Consider the following 13993-nt stretch of genomic DNA (forward strand, 5'->3'; position numbering starts at 1 on the left):
TTCCACCTGTCCTCTGGTTTAATCTGCAATTTATGGTACGCTTCAATTAAGTCCAATTTAGTGAATATCTGTCCCTCCGATAACTGGGCGATCAAGTCCTTCACTAAAGGTAGGGGGTATTTATTTCCAGAACTGATTGCATTCAGGCCCCTGTAGTCAATGCAGAGCCTCAGCGTTTGGTCCTTTTTGCGCCTGAACAACACAGGCGCCCCTAGAGGGGAATTTGAAGGCTCTATGAAACCCCTCGCTAGGTTTTTATCAATGTATTTTCTCAGTTCCTCCTTTTCCCTAGCCGACATTGGGTATATTTTTGCCTTAGGAAGCTCTGCTCCTGGGACTAGCTCTATCTTCACTTCAACTCTCCGCTTCGGTGGGAAACTGTCTGCTTCCTTCTCATCAAATACGTCCACAAAATCCCGATACTCTGGGGGTAATTTATCTGCCAGTTCTGCTATCCTGATAGAGTCTTCCTCCCCCCTTTTCCCCGGCTCCCTTTCCACTTCCTGGCTCCCTCCTTCCAACTTCATCCTGAAGATCATGCTCTTATCCTCCCAGTTGATTTGCGGGTTGGCCTGCCCCAGCCATGGCATGCCTAGTATAACATTATAGCTGGCTATTTGTGATATCACAAATGACACCTTTCCTTCCCAACTCCCTATCTTACACTTTACATCTTCGGCACTGTACTTAGCTAATGATCCCGATGCTGTGGATCCGTCCAACTGCGAAAAAGCTATTGGGGATTCTAGGTTCGTTCTTTCGCATCCCAATCCCTCGGCTAATTCAGGGGAGATGATGTTCCTGGAACATCCACAATCCACAAATGCTTTGCAGGTTGCTTGTTTGCTGCCACTTTCCAGCTGAATGGGGACCACTATCATGGCTTTGTCCTGACTTACCAACCCCCCCGAGTGGTGCCTCATCGGTGGTTCTTCCTCGGCGCGTTTCCCTGCCACGGCTCTTGGTTTGGGCGGGCCTCCGCCTTCCCCTTTTCTCTGCCAGCACTCGGCAGCCCTGTGGCCCAAACGGCCGCACACGAAGCAGCCCCTCCTGCTGGTGCTCACGTTCCCTGTCGGCTCCGTTCTCCTCCCGGCTGGGGTTGATCCCTCCTTCCGGCTCCCCTCTTTCATCTGCGGCCGCTGCTGTAGCCCTCCTCGGTGCCTCCTCGCCTGGGCCAGCGATGTCTCGATGCGCCCCGCCAGCTGAATCCATCCGCGCAGTGTGTCAGGCTCATCACGATGCACCGCCCAGGAGAGGATCTCCCGCCTGAGCCCCTCTTTGAAGAGTTCTATCTTTGTCACTGCAGACCATTCCGGCACCTTTTCAGCGAGGCATTGGAACTCCTCCGCATACTCAGATACCGACCTCTGCCCCTGGGAGACGGTCTTCAACTCCTCCCTCGCCCGGATCTGCTCCAGTGGATCTCGGAAACGGGTCTCCAGGGCCCCCATAAAGCGTCGGAGTGACCCCAGACATGGGTCGCGCCGCGCGTGTAGTTGAACGTACCAGCTGGCCGCTCCCCTCTTCAACACTGCACCAATGGCCCGTACCCGGCTGGATTCCGTTCTAAAAGTGTGGGCATTGTCCTCCATATAGCCCCTCACCGTGGTCAGGAAAAAATCCAGTTCAGAGGACTCTCCCCCAAACTCGATCCTTAGTTCCTCTCGTCTCGGTAGGGGTCCCTGTGGTGGCAATCCCCAATTCTCCGCCCGTCGCAAGCCCCCTTGCGGGCCAGTGGGCCCCGCTGCTGCTTCCCTTTGTCCTGTGCCACGCCCGGCATTCGCCAGGGGCACCAGGGTCTCAGTTGGGAGCGTAGCCGGGATTCTCGGAGGCTTTTCCCCTTCGTCGTCACTCTCCTCCACCCGCGTCAGGCTCGTTTGGATCTTGGGCCGGGCACCGGGCTCCTTTCGCATTTCCCTTCCCTTCGGTGCTGGGAGGTCTGCAAAGCCCTGGCTGCTTCCCATGCTCACGTCCCACATTGAGCTAGCCCGGAGTTCCCTTCCTCGCTCCGGCTCCGCCAAAACCGCCAGGCGCTCCATCGCCCTCGACATCACTGCCAGGGTGGTCTCCATCGCCGACATCCTCTCCTCCAGAAACACCATCTTTTGCGGGCCTGGGGAAGGTGAACCTTCCTCTCCTCCGGTGCTATCTCCCCGCACCACTCCGCGCCTCTGGGTTACCCCATTTGGCTGGGCATAAGCGGTGGATGACGCCAGGGCCGCCAGCTGGTGGAACTCAGCGTCCGTCTCGGGAGTGGCCCTTTCCGACCTTCCTCCTCCGGCGCCCAAGAGCTCTTCATCCTCCACTTGCATGTTACACCTCACCGCTACAGCGGGATGGTGTCCGTATTCTTGGCTTAGTGTCAGCTCACCACAGCCGCTCCTGAATGAACACACGAGACTCTCTGTGGTATCACCAGGAACTTTTACTGTAGGAAACATGAACATCAGAAAAGCCAAGAATGGGAGGCTCCGGCCAACCCTCCTTTATATACCCTCCCCCTCATTTGAACAGTCTCTTCCCGCTCAGTAAAACCCCGCGCAAATTCCCCGCCAAGTCCATCAGCCGTTTCTCCTCCGAGTCCTGGGACGCAGGTGTCTTATCAATGTCAGTGACCCTGAAACTCAGAGCCACATCCAGGCTCTAGTAGCAGGGTTCTGACATATATATATATATAAAAATCATGCGGGATGACTACATGGAGCGGCCCTGAGAAAACAGAGGAGTTGCCAGACTTTGATGATGGGAATACTTGGTTGGGAGGTGTTAGCTGGCCCTGATTGTTTCCTGTTTGGAATTCTCCTGTTTTCAGAGTGTTGTTCTTTATTTAGTGTTCTGATTTTAGAGATTGTATTGTTCTGTTTTATTATACCACATTAATTTTTATATATTCTGATTTTAGTGTTTTTGAATACTTGGAGCCAGATTGTATTCATTTTCATGGTGGACCGCAACACAATACTACTACTACTACTACTAATAATAATAATAATAATAATAATAATAGCAATGATAGTAATGATAGTAATAATAATGACTTTGGTAATACACAGTGCTTCACTGCCTTCTCAGCTTCCTTTCTGGAAGAATCCTTTCTTGGGAGGTGTTAACTGGCCCTGATTGTTTCCTTTGTGGAATTTCCAATTTCACTGCTTTATTTACTTTCTTTATTTCTTTATTTACTGTCCTGGTTTTAGAGATTATATTGTTGTGCATTATTCTATCCCAGAAATTATTTCATATCAAAGTAGAATCTCACTTATCCAACATTTGCTTATACAATGTTCTGGATTATCCAACGCAGTTTGCCTTTTCATAATCAATGTTTTTGTAGTCGGTGTTTTAAATTCATTGTGATATTTTAGTGGTAAATTTGTAAATACAGTACAGTAGTCTCACTTATCCAACATAAACGGGCCGGCAGAATGTTGGATAAGCGAATATGTTGGATAATAAGGAGGGATTAAGGATAAGCCTATTAAACATCAAATTAGGTTATGATTTTACAAATGAAACACCAAAACATCATGTTATACAACAAATTTGACAGAAAAAGTAGTTCAATACGCAGTAATGCTATGTAGTAATTACTGTATTTATGAATTTAGCACCAAAATATCACGATATATTGAAAACATTGACTACAAAAATGTGTTGGATAATCCAGAACATTGGATAAGCGGGTGTTGGATAAGTGAGACTCTACTGTAATTACTACATAACATTACTGTGCGTGGAACTACCTTTTCTGTCAAATTTGTTGTATAATATGATGTTTTGGTGCTTAATTTGTATAACTATTACCTAATTTGATGTTTAATCGGCTTTTCCTGAATCCCTTCTTATTATCCAACATATTCACTTATCCTGCCGGCCTGTTTATGTTGGATAAGTGAGACTCTACTGTATACTGATAATCTTATATTATCTGCTTAGAACTGGATTATATGAGGCTCCTTCTTCACGGCTGTATAAAATGAAGTGGATTATATGACAGTGTGGAGTCAAGATAATCCAGTGCAAAGCAGATAATATAAGATTCTAAATGGGTTATATAGTTGTGTGGAAGGGCCTTGAGTCTACACTGCCATATAATCCAGTGCAAGTTAGATAATCTGTGGAAGAAGCCTAAGTGAGACCTAACTGTGCCTGTCCCCTGGGCTGAGTTGGTTGCTAGGAGACCAAGTGGGCAGAGATTAGCCCTCTAAACTGGCAGCAACTGGATAAAAACAATTATTCCTCTCCCTCTAATTAGGACTTTATTTTTCTTTTCTTTTTGTTGTATCAACCTAGAGGCGTGGATGATGGGTTGTGTTGCCAAATTTTGAAGTTGGGGGGCCTGTAGTTTTGTTGTTTTGTTGGTCGCCGTGATGCCATCACTCTTTTATATATATAGATATATAGATATATATATACCAAAATATGTATATAAAACATATATTATTATTATATGTTAATATTATACTATATATGTGTGTGTGTTTTGTAATATATATACTAGTGTATTAATAATATTTTACAATTCAGTACATCCAATATGTGTTTCCATATGTCTGTATAATCACAGTAATAATAAGTCATTATCAATAATATATTATTTTACAATTCTGTATGTTTGGCATGTGTTGCAATATGTTCATAAAATAATAATATATTAATAATGTTTTACAATGCATATGTTACAATATGTCTGTATAATAATAATAATAAATCATTATTAATAATATATTAATATTATTTTACCATTCAGTACATCAGCCACGTGTTGCAATATGTCTGTACGATTCTTCCAACTTCCGGGCGGGTATCTCTTGCAGGGCGATGATGTCTTCAGGCCGGAGCCCACCCGCCTGTGCCTGCGCTTGGAGACGGAGACGGGGGTCCCAGGGGAGGCAGGCAGGTGTTCTCCGTCCCCTTTGGGGCAGAAAGAGCCTTGCCGTGGGCCTTGCGTAGCCGTGGACGGGCGGCATCCCTTGGGAGGACCCCACGGGAGAGACCCCTCCAGAAAGAAGGCCCTGGCGCTGGCCCGGCTCCTGCTCCACCTCCAGGGAAAGGACGTGGCCCTCGACGTGGCTTGGCCTTCGACCTTCTCGGCCTCTGTCTTGGTGTTTGTGCGTGACCGTCTGGAAGGAAGGAGTTGTTGGGAGAACAATGGAATCTAAATCTCGATATGCAGAGACAGCAAACTAAAGTGTGTCAGTGTGACGAGAAGGCCATGGGTGTCTCCTGAGCAGAGGGAGCTGGAGCTGTGTGTGGACGTGGGAGATGGTCTGAGGAAGTGGACACCCCAGCCACACAGACAGATATATATATTCACTTTTATTATGTGCATAGATAGATCTCATACAAAACGTCTGGCATCCGGGCCTTCTCTACCAAGGCCCCCTTCTCCTCCAAAACCCTCCCCAGGGTCCAGATCCATCCCGTTGTCCCAGGAAGCAGCCACCACGGAGACCATCTCACGCCTCTCATTGCCACTGCTTCTTCCTTGAGGAAAGATGAAGAGAGTCGAGCACTACCAATGCTGCGATTGGGGGCCTCCACTACCTCCAACCCAGGCACCTAAGGGCCCGTTTTCGGCTGCATTCCCACCTCCACGGCGTGATTCAGGACCATCCCCACCGGCAGAGCCAAACCCGGCACCCGGGACTGACTACAGGAGGGTCTCCTCTCGGCCCCGGAACGCCCGTCCCCGCTGCCGCCACCTTATCCGGAGCACCAAGGCCCCCTTCTCCTCCGAAACCCTCCCCAGGATCCAGATCCATCCCGTTGTCCCGGGCAGCGGCCACCACAAAGACTGTCTCATTAATCTCTCACTCTTATCGTCTTCCTAGAAACACCATGAAGCGACTGGTCCATTACCAGTGCTGCGAGTGGAGCGAAGGGGTCGAGCTCCCACCGATCCAGCCGGCCACAACTTACCGCAGGGTCAGCAGCCGCCCGCTGGAGCACCCGTCCCTGCTGCCGCCGCCTGTCCCTGCCCACCACCACCACCCGTGCCGACGAAGCCCGCGCCAGGAAGACCGGCCTGGCGTTCCAGAAGTTAGAGGAGGCTGCCTGGAAGATCTACCGGGAACACCATGAGCGGCAGTGGGCGGCGATGAAGGAAGGCCGGTGCGACGTGGTGGCTCTGCGCGAGGCCCAGCGGACGGCCCTCGTCGCCCTCTTCCGCCGCTTCCTCTTCTTTGAGTTGCCAAGGCTCAAGGTGCACTCCCGGCGGGCCCGTGACGCCCAGGAGCGGCTCTTGGCCCTCCTGGAAGCTGAGGTCCGCCGGGGGTGCCCTTGGAGGAAGATCCGCTTATTAATCCAACGGGCCGAAGAAGAGGAGGCGGCGGAGGAGGGCGGCGAGGAGGGCGAGGCAGCGGAGGAGGAGGTGCAGCAACACCCGCCCTCGCCTCCCCGCCTCGCCACCGTCCGCCTGTCACCACCCTGCCAGCCTCGGCCACCACCTCCCCGGCCTTCCTTCACCGCAGCCTCCTCGGACGCCAGGCCAGGGCCACCGTGGGCAGGGACCCACACCAAGGCGGCGGCAGTGGCAGTGGACAAGGCCTCCAGCTGGCGGTCGTCAGGAAGGTCCTTCCGAAGAGGTAGGACGACCACGCCACCTTCAGCAGGCCATCCCCCCAACCCCCCCCCCCAAACCCCTCCCTCCTGGAATCAGGACTATGGGCCAAGTTGGGTCCCAATCCATCGGTGTTTGGGTTCACCCTGGATGATGGGGAACTACAACTCGTTGCCCTCTTCCGCCGTTTCCTCTTCTTTGAGTTGCCAAGGCTTGAGGTGCGCTCCCGGCGGGTCCGTGAAGCCCAGGAGCAGCTCTTGGCCCTCCTGGAAGCCGAGGTCTGCCAGGGGTGCCCTTGGAAGAACATCCACTTATTAATCCAATGGGCCAAAGAAGAGGCCGCGGCGGACGAGGGCAATGAGGAGGACAAGGCGGCAGAGGAACATCTGCCCTCGCCTTCCCGCCTCGCCACCGTCCGCCTGTCACCGCCGTGCCAGCCTCGGCCACTACCTCCCCGGCCTTCCTTCACCGCCCAAGCTCACCACCGCAGCCTCCTCGACCACCAGGCCAGGGCCACCGTGGGCAGGGACCCACACCAAGGCGGCGGCAGTGGCAGCGGACAAGGCCTCCAGCTGGCGGTCGTCGGGAAGGCCGTTCCGAAGAGGTAGGACCACCCCCCGACCCCTCCCTCCCGGAATCAGGACTGGGGGCCACGTTGGGTCCCGATCCATCGGTGTTTGGGTTCACCCTGGAAGATGGGGAACTACAACTCATCGGCCTCTTCCGCCGTTTCCTCTTCTTCGAGGTGCCTAGGCTCGAGGTGCGCTCCCGGCGGGCCCGTGAAGCCCAGGAGCAGCTCTTGGCCCTCCTGGAAACCGAGGTCTACCGGGGGTGCCCTTGGAAGAACATCCACTTATTAACCCAATGGGCCGAAGAAGTGGCCGCGGCGGACGAGGGCAACGAGGAGGACACTGCCGCCCAAGCTCGCCACCACAGCCTCCTCGACCACCAGGCCAGGGCCACCGTGGGCAGGGACCAACACCAAGGCGGCAGCAGCGGACAAGGCCTCCAGCTGGCGGTCGTCGGGAGAGCTGTTTCCCAGAAGTAGGACAACTGCGCCTCTTTCGGTGAGCCATCCGAGAAGATCCATTCTCCCCAAACCCCTCCAGGAATCGGGTCTGTGGGCCAAGTGGGGTCCAGATCCATCAGTTTGAGTTCACACTGGATGTCGGTGGACTACAACTCCCCCAAATCAGGGTGAATTTCCCCCAAAGATCTTCAGTATTTTTTCCTGGAGGGCCTGTGTGCCGAGTGAGTTCCAGGTCCGTTGTTAGTGGACTCTTAGATTGCAGGTGAACTATACATCCCAGTCCGTACATGGTGAATTCTTCCCAAACCTGTCAAGTATGTTCAGTTGCTGACCGATTCCTCTTTTTGCCGTGTGCCCTAGAAGAGAGTAGGAAAGGGTTAAGGGAGAGGCAGTGGGCGGGGCCATGCAAATTCCACAGTCACGGAGAGAGAAAGGTATCCTGGGACGTCCCTTCTGGAGGGAAAACAGGACCCCTGGGACCCTGCAGGAAGGCCTTCCCGTGGGTGGGGGGCGGGAGGGGGCTCGTGGGGGACGTGGCCAGTTGGACATGACCGGCCTTAGCGCCAGGGGAAGACCGAGCCCTTCCCTCCTCGTACCGTCTTCTCCATCCTGATGCAGGGCCTGCTGTCGCGGCAGGATCGCTTTGTGCCGTATTCTCTTTGTGTGTGTATAAATATCTATCTATCTATATGTATATTTTGGTACAGAAAAGAAATCAGAGCCCTTTAGAACAATGACGGACGGCCATCAAAGTTCCCCGTTCGCCAAGACTTGATTCGCGAGCATCCACTGCCTATGACAACATTGGTGGTAGTTGCGTTGTTCTTATTTCCAACATGCACTCCCCTCCCAAAATCTACCATGTAAACACCTCTCACCAATGGGGTGTGCCTTAGGATCTTCTCTAAATAAAGCTTTTTCCCTTTTCTCTGGGTGAGTCTCGCCATCGAAGGCGTCTGAGAAGCCAATAATACGGTATCATTGTTCTCTGACCTGTATGTCTAGATCGTTGTGGGAAGACACGGATTTGACTCTTGGTGGTCGTCTGTGTGCGCCCATGGCCACGTTGTAGCTGTACATCTGTATGTGCGCCTTGGCATGTTGGCATGTTGGACCTGTACACATTGAGAGATAGAGAGAGAGAGAGAGAGAGAGAGAGAGAGAGAGAGAGAGAGAGAGAGAGGAGAGATAAACACAGATTGATAGACAGGTGATAAAGAGAGAGAGAGAGAGATGACACAGAGAGAGGATAGAGAGACAGGGTGATGATAGACGGAGAGATGGATGATGGGAGATGATGGAGATGACGCAAGGCCTCCCTGAGGAAGGAGAGAGAGAAGAGAGACTCAGAGGGACACCCATCTCTCTACAGGCCAGGGGTTCTCACCCTGGACTCCCCAGGTGTTTTTTGGCAGACTACAACTCCCATCATTCCCGGCCAGTGAACCAGCCGTGAGGATTCCTGGGAGCGGGAGGCCCAAAGGCCTGGGGAGGGACCCACAGCTGAGAACCACGGCTATCTAGACGCATCATAACAGGGATCTCGTGGGTGATGTGGCCGCGCAGAACCAAAGACCCCGTCTACACGGCCAGACATAGAATCCAGTTTCCTCCTTGAACCGGATTCCCTGGCAGTGTAGACTCGTATAATCCAGTCCAAAACAGATGCGGACCTGGATGCGGAAACCAAAGGCTCTTCTGAGACAGAGCAAGGCCTTCGGTGACCCTTCTGCGCTGTCCCATAATCCGGATTATCCAAGCACGCCGTCCACACTGACCGGCTTCTGCCCTGGACCCGCCGCTTGGGCACCGACGTCCAGCCTGGGCCTTGGGAATGAGTGGTGCGTGGACTCCCCTCCGGGCTCAGGAAGGACCGGGCGGTCCGGCTGCCCCGCATGGCGCCCCACGGCCGCATGGCCTCTTCCCTGCCCAGAGGAGAGAGAGAGACAGAGAGACAGAGAGAGAGAGAGAGAGAGAGCGGACAGAGCGGCCTGGCGCGGTGGATGGAGCCCAGCCGGACTGGGCGGCCCTTGGACTCAGGTCATCCGGCTCCAAGCACATTCCAACCAATAGGCCCCAAACTTTATTTTTCCTCACACGTCAAACTATTAGGCCCCAAACTCTATATTTTTCCTCACACTTCAAACTATTAGGCCCCAAACTCTACATTTTTCCTCACACTTCAAACTATTAGGCCCCAAACTCTACATTTTTCCTCACACTTCAAACTATTAGGCCCCAAACTCTACATTTTTCCTCACACTTCAAACTATTAGGCCCCAAACTCTATATTTTCCCTCACACTTCAAACTATTAGGCCCCAAACTCTATATTTTCCCTCACACTTCAAACTATTAGGCCCCAAACTCTATATTTTCCTCACACTTCAAACTATTAGGCCCCAAACTCTACATTTTTCCTCACACTTCAAACTATTAGGCCCCAAACTCTACATTTTTCCTCACACTTCAAACTATTAGGCCCCAAACTCTATATTTTCCCTCACACTTCAAACTATTAGGCCCCAAACTCTATATTTTCCTCACACTTCAAACTATTAGGCCCCAAACTCTACATTTTTCCTCACACTTCAAACTATTAGGCCCCAAACTCTATATTTTCCTCACACTTCAAACTATTAGGCCCCAAACTCTACATTTTTCCTCACACTTCAAACTATTAGGCCCCAAACTCTACATTTTTCCTCACACTTCAAACTATTAGGCCCCAAACTCTACATTTTTCCTCACACTTCAAACTATTAGGCCCCAAACTCTACATTTTTCCTCACACTTCAAACTATTAGGCCCCAAACTCTACATTTTTCCTCACACTTCAAACTATTAGGCCCCAAACTCTACATTTTTCCTCACACTTCAAACTATTAGGCCCCAAACTCTATATTTTTCCTCACACTTCAAACTATTAGGCCCCAAACTCTACATTTTTCCTCACACTTCAAACTATTAGGCCCCAAACTCTACATTTTCCCTCACACTTCAAACTATTAGGCCCCAAACTCTACATTTTTCCTCACACTTCAAACTATTAGGCCCCAAACTCTACATTTTTCCTCACACTTCAAACTATTAGGCCCCAAACTCTACATTTTTCCTCACACTTCAAACTATTAGGCCCCAAACTCTACATTTTTCCTCACACTTCAAACTATTAGGCCCCAAACTCTACATTTTTCCTCACACTTCAAACTATTAGGCCCCAAACTCTACATTTTTCCTCACACTTCAAACTATTAGGCCCCAAACTCTATATTTTCCTCACACTTCAAACTATTAGGCCCCAAACTCTACATTTTTCCTCACACTTCAAACTATTAGGCCCCAAACTCTACATTTTTCCTCACACTTCAAACTATTAGGCCCCAAACTCTACATTTTTCCTCACACTTCAAACTATTAGGCCCCAAACTCTACATTTTTCCTCACACTTCAAACTATTAGGCCCCAAACTCTATATTTTCCCTCACACTTCAAACTATTAGGCCCCAAACTCTACATTTTTCCTCACACTTCAAACTATTAGGCCCCAAACTCTACATTTTTCCTCACACTTCAAACTATTAGGCCCCAAACTCTACATTTTTCCTCACACTTCAAACTATTAGGCCCCAAACTCTACATTTTTCCTCACACTTCAAACTATTAGGCCCCAAACTCTACATTTTTCCTCACACTTCAAACTATTAGGCCCCAAACTCTATATTTTTCCTCACACTTCAAACTATTAGGCCCCAAACTCTACATTTTTCCTCACACTTCAAACTATTAGGCCCCAAACTCTACATTTTTCCTCACACTTCAAACTATTAGGCCCCAAACTCTACATTTTTCCTCACACTTCAAACTATTAGGCCCCAAACTCTACATTTTTCCTCACACTTCAAACTATTAGGCCCCAAACTCTACATTTTTCCTCACACTTCAAACTATTAGGCCCCAAACTCTACATTTTTCCTCACACTTCAAACTATTAGGCCCCAAACTCTACATTTTTCCTCACACTTCAAACTATTAGGCCCCAAACTCTACATTTTTCCTCACACTGTGATCGAGGTGACCTCCCCTCCAGGACTTTGTAAAAGATAGTTCAAAAATCAAGACTTTATGTTCTATATTCCATATATTTATAGTAGAAGGTGATTGAGACTTTTTACTGGAGTTTACTGTGGATTATCCCTGCATTCTGAGGCAAGAGATAACAACTTCATGAATTGTAAAATCATGCTGCTAAAACTCCACTTCTATGAATTTCCATATTGGGTTCCCCAGATGTTATGAACTTCGTTCTTATCAGATATTTTCAATTGTTTATATCATTCATGATTCCCCTTTATGCAATGTAACTCACTTTTATGGATTCTCCTTTATTTCCTTGAAATCTATCTATCTGCCTATATGTATTTGTACTCTTTGGGATCCCCGGAAAATATGTATTCTTCCCAGCAGGGTTTATGTTCCAACTTTATTTTAATTTTCATTCTATCCCATATAATTGTCAAATCATGAAATCAAATGGGAAATATTATGACCCCAACGTGAACTCTAGCCCTATGACCCAGACCTCCCTTCCCAAAAACAAAAGGATAATCTGCCACCGTTTAATCCAATCTCATTCCGATCGCATGGACAATATAGGGTTTGAGTCACCAAAATTCCTAAAGGTGACTCGCCCCCAAGGCAAACATTGTCATATCCCAGGCCAGGACGCCTCAGGAAGGCACCCCTGTGGAGCCCGTCAATGACGGCTCATCACCACCCTTCTTTACTTCCCGTCTGACACCCCAAAGGCATATCTAAGATCTGTGAACGTGACAGGACCCGGACATCCTTGATGGGTGCCATTAATTCCTTTAGAAATCGGCTGGGCCAGAATTAATCTGATATTTCCTGTCCTGTCACCTCATTGTTTCAATAGCTCCCGCCTCCTCCTCTCTGATTGGCCCGGGTGGGGACAAAAAGTAGCTCCCCATTGGGCCAGCAGAGCAAGGCGGGAAACGAAAGCCCGCCTCGTTCAACCTCCCAGCCTATCCGCGATCAGATGGGCGGGGAAGCGGGGCGGGAAATTCAAAGGGCTGTCAGACCGAAACATTGTATAAATATGGCTTTATTTGAAACATATGTTACGCTAGTAGATTGAATGATCGCTATTAGCATCCTTTTCAGCTGAATTGCTCAATAAAGACTCCTTGGCGGATTTTCCTTCATCTTTGGCGGACCTTCTTCATTTCAAGCTTCAGGTTGTATTGCGGCTTATATTCTCCTTTTGGCTTCGCCAAGGTCCGTTCCCTCAGGACCGGGTCGGGTCTCTCCTAAAGGGCCCGATCCCCTAAAGTGCGGTCGACAACATAATTTGGCAACCACGAAGGGACTTGCTTGGAAGTTCCAAAGATCAATTTCTAGGCTAAAATTCCAAGCGGCGACCTTGGTCCAGATATTCTGGAACAGGTTGGGGAGAGAAACGGCTGCAAGGAGGGCCCTCCGACCAACAATTTGACCTCATTTCACATCCAAATTTCTCTGGCAGTCCCTTTCTCTCTCTAGATCTGATTCAGGGTACTGAACAAAGGAGCCAGATAGGAGGAAGCAGATTTTTAGCTCCTCGAAGGAAAAGCGCCAACGTGAAACAGGGGACGCCCTGTAAAAATAAAAGGGAACCGGCCCCGTTGTTGAGACCCAGGTGGGCGGAGTTCTGGAGGTATTGCACTTCGGATCAGGGCTCGGTAACAAATTCCTGGTGAAACGCGGGAACATCTGGCGCCCGGTGGTGTGTGAGAACAGTCTGGCTTGTAAGATTACGGGTTCAAGGATCGTGGGGTAGGGGAACGATTGTGTTCCCGGGGCACCTGCGGATTCCACGAACGCCAGCCATTCAGCCTTGGTGTAGGGAAACTCTTGAAAGGACGAGTTGCATCCAGCCGGTGGGTGAGTCGTTACTCCATTAACTGTCAGGTACTGGGCAGGGGCTGAGCCAAGGATGGGTGTTTGTTCAGCACATCTAGGGTGTCCCACCCCAGTAGACATCCCCAGGGATTCTCCATTGGGCAAGATCCTGGCCAATTGGGGTGGGCTTTGCATCGAAAAACATGGTGCAGGCCAGGTTGGGCTAACTCAGAGCACATAAGTGGCCCCTTGTGGCCCTTGAAGGGGGAACAGCTTGCCCCCCCCCCCCCCGCTCGAGTCGCCGAATTCGGAGTGTTGACCTAAGGTGACTCGCCATGGGGAGGGCAGGTGGTTCCAGCTTGCTTATGCTGCGATGTTCATGGCCTTAAGCCAGAGGGAGAGTGGAAGGGGAGAGGGGGTCCAAGTCTTCCCATGCAGGGACGTGGGCTCCAAACCTACCCTCCTCAGAAGCTCCTCTCTAGACCTACTTCCCCTTACCCC

General features: G+C 50.2%; 2 protein-coding genes and 1 long non-coding RNA gene across 3 annotated transcripts in view; all 3 read right to left on the reverse strand.

Moving 5' to 3' along the window:
• The window catches only part of LOC134293258 (uncharacterized), a 5286-nt gene extending 2609 nt beyond the window's left edge, over positions 1 to 2677 (reverse strand). Inside the window, exon 1 of the mRNA XM_062960339.1 lies at positions 900 to 2677. Coding sequence (XP_062816409.1) covers positions 900 to 2447 — 1548 coding nt within the window. The 5' untranslated portion in view covers positions 2448 to 2677. The remainder of the gene's footprint in view (positions 1 to 899) is intronic.
• The window catches only part of LOC134293261 (uncharacterized), a 17404-nt gene extending 12554 nt beyond the window's left edge, over positions 1 to 4850 (reverse strand). The window contains exon 1 of the long non-coding RNA XR_010000279.1: positions 4744 to 4850. This is a non-coding gene — a long non-coding RNA (uncharacterized LOC134293261). The remainder of the gene's footprint in view (positions 1 to 4743) is intronic.
• A 2627-nt stretch (positions 4851 to 7477) lies between these two features.
• LOC134293260 (uncharacterized) overlaps positions 7478 to 13993 on the reverse strand; it is a 33325-nt gene continuing 26809 nt past the window's right edge. The window contains exons 2-4 of the mRNA XM_062960345.1: positions 9266 to 9517; positions 8586 to 8911; positions 7478 to 7948 (exon numbers count right to left, since the gene is read on the reverse strand). Coding sequence (XP_062816415.1) covers positions 7860 to 7948; positions 8586 to 8911; positions 9266 to 9507 — 657 coding nt within the window. The 5' untranslated portion in view covers positions 9508 to 9517 and the 3' untranslated portion in view covers positions 7478 to 7859. The remainder of the gene's footprint in view (positions 7949 to 8585; positions 8912 to 9265; positions 9518 to 13993) is intronic.

The sequence above is a fragment of the Anolis carolinensis genome, unplaced genomic scaffold (genome assembly GCF_035594765.1).
Source record: "Anolis carolinensis isolate JA03-04 unplaced genomic scaffold, rAnoCar3.1.pri scaffold_7, whole genome shotgun sequence".
Lineage (NCBI taxonomy): Eukaryota > Metazoa > Chordata > Lepidosauria > Squamata > Dactyloidae > Anolis > Anolis carolinensis.